Source organism: Polyodon spathula, unplaced genomic scaffold (genome assembly GCF_017654505.1).
Source record: "Polyodon spathula isolate WHYD16114869_AA unplaced genomic scaffold, ASM1765450v1 scaffolds_1465, whole genome shotgun sequence".
NCBI lineage: Eukaryota > Metazoa > Chordata > Actinopteri > Acipenseriformes > Polyodontidae > Polyodon > Polyodon spathula.
In genome coordinates, this window is record NW_024472945.1 from 1 (window position 1) to 7,576 (window position 7,576).

The 7,576-nt window shown below is 41.2% G+C and overlaps 1 protein-coding gene across 1 annotated transcript; it reads right to left on the reverse strand.

Moving 5' to 3' along the window:
* Positions 1-882: 882 nt before the first annotated feature.
* On the reverse strand, positions 883-7,122 carry LOC121309787 (lactose-binding lectin l-2-like; the record flags this gene model as incomplete). The annotated part of the gene is made up of 4 exons (XM_041242964.1): positions 7,025-7,122; positions 2,883-2,955; positions 1,733-1,869; positions 883-1,017 (listed from the first exon to the last, which is right to left on the reverse strand). Coding segments are annotated over exons 2-4 (333 nt in total), but the record flags the coding sequence as incomplete, so codon positions are not given.
* Positions 7,123-7,576: the final 454 nt, after the last annotated feature.

Genomic DNA, 7,576 nt, shown 5'->3' on the forward strand with positions numbered 1-7,576 from the left:
CCCTGAATACTTTTGGATTAGAAATAAAATCCCCCAAAAGATCCATATTTTATTAATTTGAGAAGACAACATGTGGCTGCGTGCATCCACACTGAAATGTGCATTTTGTTCTGTATAGTTGCGTCACAAGGACAGTAGAGTGGCGACGTCAGAACAAGGAAATAAAGTCTCTTGCCTGAACTGAAATGATGAATGCGCTTGCTTGCACTGCGTTTATTTAAAACAGAAAATAAAAGGTTTGAACAGACAAAACACTACAAAAAAACAGGACACGGCACTTGCGGCCAAAAATAGAAAGGTAAACCAAACTGACAACACTAAACAAGACAGTGGACGAACATTAAACACACAAGTAGTGTTCTGGCCCTCCAGCACATGTAGCAATTGTAAATATTAGTCTCTCACCCATTCTCCATTTTCCTAGCACACAACCCAGAGTGAGTGACAACATGCTGCTGTTATGGAGTTGTACAGAGACTCAATTGCTAATCAATCATCCTACCTAAATACAAATACGCATTTTAAACACTCATGCTCGTAACCAATATTATAGTTGTATATTAGGTTTTTGATACGTTTCCCCGCCCATGAATGTCACAAGTTCCCAGTACTGTTTATATATGTTCATTGATTAAAGTATTCAATGTATTTCTTTCAATCAGCACAATGAGAAAAGTAGAATTTTATAGTGCTGTGTTGCAGGGTGTAGGAAGTGAACACACCAGGCATTGTTCCCCTACTGGTGACCGAATACAAAAATAACAAACCCCTGTTCACACACTCATACACAGACCCACAACACGACAGAGGTAATCCACAACACATTAAACAAAGTGGATTTCTTTTTGGTAAGGGAAGCCATATAGAAAGAGGTAACTGTACCTTGAAGCAGTCAGAACCCCCGATCCAGGTATAACCATTTGAGGCGTCATTATTTCTGATCAGGTTCTGGATGGCCTGGTTGTCTTCGACACTGTGTATAGAGGCGAGGTTCCCTCCGAGACTGAGGCAGTACAACTGGAGGGAGCAATGAGAGACAGCTTGGACTAGGCAGACTGGGCGCACTGTGAAGCAGCATGTCGTCAATACACTGGGCACATCAGACAGCCTATTTCATTTAATGACCCTTCTGCAAGCAAAGCTCTTTCAAGTGCTGCTTTATATTTCTGAATTAAATACTATATAAATGAAACATCTAGATTTCATCTAAAGATCCTGCAGCAACTGTTTGGCTTTGATAGTCTCATATTTACGAGGAGCAGTTACCTAGAACCATTTTGGATTAATACCCTTGTATTGGGTATCCAGGAAAAAGCTTGTCTAATCTGAGTATTCGCCATGATAACGGGACTACCAGCTTCACCATGTGTGTGTTGAGAAGTGTTTTTCCACCCTTTGTGTCTCCTGAAGCTTTATGAACCAGATGTTCTATTATTTCGGGTATAACCAGGAAGGGGTGCTCATCGACCTCAGAGACAGTCATTGGTGGGCACAGTTGTTTAAAGCAATAATATTATATAAGTTCAATACAGGGTCATCTTTGCAGTTATTTTAAACCCATAACTCTGCATTTCCCACCTTGCCATGCCTAATTAAATTCTCAGTGCTAGTAATTTGTGACAAATTGAAGCATGGTGTTGATCATGCCTGCCCTTTGGCCAACACCATGATCAGGGGCCAATGAAACTGGAAGAGGTTCTCCTGGGTTTATGAATGATAGACATGATCATACCTCAGCATCAGCCCATGTCTTCTTGTCCTTTACATACTGGTAGCACTTGTTTTTGAAACTGCTCCAACCCTTCAGACAGGAACCATCACACATTGACGCTTCCCTCTTCACCACTTCTTCCTTCTCGTCACCCTGAGCTGTGAAGTACAAAACACCACAGACAGCAATGCACAGAGCGAGTGTTTGTGTAGCGGCGACAGGGGCTGCTCTTAACCACTTTGTTTCCTTTCACTAGTGTGTTTCCAGGTCAGTCTGACTCCAGGTTTCTACTTTATTCTGTACTAGAGCTCTTTTACATGCCTGGCAGCAAATGGCAGTTAAAACGGATAGAACCAGTGCTTGTGGAATTTCTTTTTGTAAGAAATATGCAGAGCAGTTATTTTAATACAGCTTTAATAACATACCATATTGGAGAAGAAATACTAACACTAAAATTAATGAACGCCAACCTAGTTTTTTTTTTTTATATATATAATTAATGAAGCTCAAAATGTATTTTAAAATGTCATCTACTTTCAGGCGAGAATAGCATTTATTCTTTTTTGCTCTGCTTTGAAACAAAACCCTGGACTTCTAGTTGGAGAATTAAACTGTCCTCAACCAAGGAAAAATGTTGTTCTTCATGCCAACTATGGGGAAATCATGGATAACAGATTCACACATAACAAGTGGAAGAGTAAAAGGGATTTAAACAAACAGGATTGTGTTATCCTGAAGCGGCAGCTGGAGAATTTAGCTTTCTGCAGCCCAAAAATGTCTTGCAGTTTAATTTAGCTCTGCATGTTTAAGCATCAACACACAATGAAACAGCAACTTTGATGGAATAGAAACACATGGACCCCGCAGGAAGACTGGCCTTACTGACTATCCCAAAAGAGATAGCTTGTATTGAACAGTGACAACAAATCCACTAACACACTGTAATGAATTGGCATCTCAGCCCGTTAAATTGAATGAAAAGGCAAGGGCAGGATACAAACCGCAAACCTTATGGTTCAATAACAAACGTCTTACCATATGCTGATGTCAGCACTATTAATTCACCAGCCACTAGGAGATTCATCACATGGTTCAGTGGTCAAAAAAATTTCACCCCATTTTAAACTCGGTAATACACTGGACAGGTTGTCGCATCATTTAAATAGCCTACCTGCAACCCTGCTGAGAGCCAGGGCAATGCAAACCACAAATGAGGCCGCTGTTGGAAACATGATGACAGGCTCCTGGAAGAGGAAAAGAGAAACCAGAAGCATCAAATCACTGCACAGCCTGGGGAGATCCAAAAAATAAGTAGTCATGTCTAAAGTTTACCATGGTTAGCCACTTAAACTCAATGAAAAACATTTCCACTAGAAGTCGAAGATTGAAAAGAAGGTTTATTTTAATTTAGTATTTTTCATTAAGAACAATTGCGTGAGTAATACTTATGGATGATTATCAGCTGTGTGTATTGGTTCACACCACTATGGGACTGTGGCAGGACGGCTTTGTGGTGACGTACCCAGACCAGGCAGCGACAGACACATTGAAATTAATTAAGTTATCCAAACTGTGTTGGGGTGTGCTGAATTGTGAGGTTGATGAAAATTTTGTGTTAAGTAGATGGCTCCAGGCCTACAGGATAGTATAAATTGGCAATCAGTGTAGGTGATATTGTTCCGTGCATAATTTAACCGTTAGTCACAGAAATCATGCGGTGGACAAGATTCCCGGTTACTGTTCCTGACAGACTCGAACCCAACAGGTTCTGGACTCCAAGTCCACCTCGGTTTTCTAGATATCCGATGGTCTCCAGAGGTAGGGGTGACACCGACACCCAATGTCTGGATCCCCTGGACAAAGTGTGCTCAATCTTTCTCCTGTCCTAGAATGAACACTGGTAAGTACTTGCTTCAGATACCACTAATAACTGCATCTCCCCCTGTACTGCCTGCTACAAACTAAATTTTCCTTCCTAAATTACCGTTCTCAGACTAACAAATCTCTGCTTTTCAATGACCTTGTAAGGAAAGACGGCAAAGAAAGCTGTGGAAGATGCTAAGGCTGCCCTTCGAATCGGAGGTATTATGGGGCAAGTTCAGCATGGAAAAGGAGGTTTTGGTCTCACTTCAGCTCCTCCTACATGGCACAAGGCAACCCCAGCTCAACGGAGGAAGCTGGTAGTCAGTGAGGTGCAAAAGCAGGAGGAGAGGATCAGGTGTGTAAAGGCCATTTCCCAGGGCAAGCAGGGAGAATGGATGAAATGGGAGAGTGTGGAATAACGCAAGATTGGCTGGCAAGACCTATGGACAATGGAACAGAGCAGGATTAGTTTCCTCATCAGATCAGCATATGATGTTCTCCCATCACCACAGAACCTATACCTCTGGGTGGGTGAGGATCCCTCATGTCCTTTGTGTTCATCAGCTGCAACATTAAAGGCACATTTTGACAGGATGCAAGGTGGGTCTTAGCCAAGGACTGTTCACTTGGCACCATGACCAGGTGCTGCGATGTTTGGCCTTAGCATTGGAAGATAAGGTGTTAAAACCAAACCTCGCCCAGGACAACTGGAAGCTGCTACAGACTAGAAGATGCTGGCAGATGTTGGTCAACGGCTTATTTTTCCACCTGAGATTGCCACCAGTAACTTTCGACCAGACATTATCTTGTGGTCTGGATCAGCACGCCTTGCACATCTGGTAGAGTTAACAATGCCATGGGAGGATGCTGTGGATGAGGCGTATGAGAGAAAAACTTTGGTATGCTCAACTAGCTGCTGAAGCGGAATAACAAGGATGGAGTTTACCCAGTGGAGGTGGGTTGTCGAGCATTTGTGGCACACTCTACAACCCGGTTTCTCAGAGATGTTGGGTTCAGTGGCCAAGAGTTGCGTCGCACAGTGAAGAACTTATCTGAAGCAGCAGAAAGGAGCAGCAACTGGCTGTGGTTTAGATGGAAAGATTCTGTATGGGGATATCAAGCACAATAGAAAGAAAGCAATGCTGATGTACAGGTAAGTAAGCTGGGCTGAGCTGAGTGAGGGGTGGAGGGGGGTGATGCTGTGATGCCAGAATCACTGTTGAGCCCTCTTGAGGTGTCGTGGGCTAGTCAACGAAACACCAAGGATTGAAGGTGACCACTTGAAAACCCCAGAGATGTACCCTACATAGCTCAATCCAGACGGTTGTCATGCTGATGCGCTGGGGAGACCGCACTGTGGTTGATCCCTGGAGCCAGCATCGCAGCTGTTGTGTGTGCTGATGCGCTGGGGAGGCAAAATGAGCTGATCCCTGGAGCAGGCATTACACTTCAGCAATCAACACCAGAAAGGAGGATATCTACATCATCAGATTGAAAACGCAAATGGAATGAGATGCAGATGGATCATTAGTTTACTGCAAAGCTGCGTCTTAGTTGGTGCTTATCTTGGCAAGAGCAGAGTTCAAATCAGCATGGTTAAACATCTGCTCTCATGTAATGGAAATCATAACTAATACTAATCCTTATCTTCTGTCTAGCAGGAACCAGGCACTCTGTAAATAAGCACTCGCTACATGCATCCACCCCAAATGGCTATTCGCTCTTTGACAAACCACGCCTCACTGGTAGAGGAGAAGGCACTGCTGTTATTGCTACTCTGTGCTTGCCGCCTCAACTCTCTATGCCATCCTTCTCTTCATTTGAGCATCTTGTTTTCAAGCTCCCCTCTCCCATGTCCCTCACCCTTGCTGTTATCTATCAACCAAAGAATAGCTTATTGCAGAGTTCTAGCAAGTTTAAAAAAAAAAAAATGTCCTTGATATCTATGTAATTTGTCAACCAGCATATCTCCTAACCCTACCCAAAACACAAAAATATATATGATATCCTTTGCTTTGTTTTATTTTATTCACGTTGTCCCAAATAATCAGGGCCAGCAGAGTGCAACACTCAGTAGTGCGGCACAAATCTCAAAGTAGAGGCATTTAACTTTTATGAAAAATAATACCCAAAAATTCTATTTAATATATATAGATATATATATATTATATATATATATATATATATATATATATATATATATATATATATATATATATATATATATATTTTATAGTATTACTATGCAGGACGGCAGCTATAAGATTGTTACCTTTATTAAATATGCATGGATGAATCTACCGGTTAATCAACTAATGCCCAAAAATTAACCAATCAAAAAATTTGAACCGAGTGATGGCACTAATTTCAGTATACGCTCTGGTGCGTACATGTTTGTTTTTTTTACTTCTTTGTAGTTAAGTCTTTGCGATGTCAAATCGTTATTTGCTTATTTACGGTTTCTTTGTTTAGAAAGTACTAACCAGTGCTGTCAGTAGACATCATAAGGTAATATAAAGAGTGCATGTGTATGTAAATATGATCTAAACACTGACACCTAGTATTTAAACATTCATAAAGAATGTACCAAAAGCACGTCGCTAGTAGTGACCAGAATTGCACACAGTACTCTTAAGCGTGGTCTCACCAGGGCATTGGACAACCCCATCATAACATCTTATCCTTTGATTTGTACTCTACATTGTTAAATACATACCCAAGTGTCACAAAGACGGCTGGAGTGGGGGACGACAGGCCAGAACCAGGAAATAAACGACAGAGAGGTGGAGTTGGATGGAGCTGAGCGAATGGTCTCGCTCAGCATTTAATGAATTAACAGAACAGTAAATAAAAAGGTTGTAACAAACAAAAACACAGAACACGGCACATTCGCCAAAACAAAAGAGACACACAAAACGGACTACACAGACAAACACGGTGAGCTTCTATTTTACTTATTATCCTATTATTCTTATTACCTCCGTCTCCAATCCCGTTCCCCACTCACCGAACACACAACACCGAGTGAGTGAAACATGCTGCTTTTATGCAGCTGTACCGAGACTCGATTGCTAATCAATCATTCAATTGGAGTCGCGGTACAACTGCACGTGAATTAATAAAGTGCAATTCCTCGTGCTCACATATTATTACTTTTTACTTGCACGTGAAGTGCTGTGCAGTCCTCGTGCCTAAATACAAATACACATTTTAAACACTCGTGTTACACAGACCCGTTTATATCCTGTGTACCAATGACTATACACCAACATTAACACACAACATATAACAAAATACACACAGGGGCGGGCACTTTGCCACACCAAGCATTCTGGTTTTCCTTTTTAATTACTTCATCTCGAAATATAGCACTGAAGCATCACTATTGTAGCGCCACAGCAATCAAAGAATGAAGTGAACAGAGAGATGGAGAGATGCGAGCGCTCTTACCTGTAGAAAGTGCAGATTGCTTCCTTCTCTTCAAGATGATGTGTTTGACGGAGTGCACAGCTCATTTATATTGTCGACTGTGTCTAGAGCTGACGTGATCCTGTAAACATTGTGGCTGGTGGTGTTTGCACAAAGGAGTCTGGGTTCAACATCCTTGTTATCATTTTACTTTCTATTTCACTGTTATTTAAAGGTTTGGAGCATTGGGACAAAACATTGTCATGGCATTTTAATACAGAGTACACAATTATGTTTTCAATAATTTTCACACACTTGAATCGTGCGATAGCCTTTATAAAAGTTTTCCATAGCATTGAAGCATAGTGAAAACATGTGTCCTCTGGTCCTGGTTTCCGTGCAGCGCTTCAAGTATCCACTAGGGTCAATTTCAACTTATTTTATAAGAACATAAGAACATATGTTATATAACGTAAACTTATTTTATTTATGTATCACCTTTCATACCATAGTATCTCAAAGCGCTTTACATTTCGGTTAATACAGAACAAAAGTATGCAGTATAAACAAGTGGTAATAACAGTATATAATAAT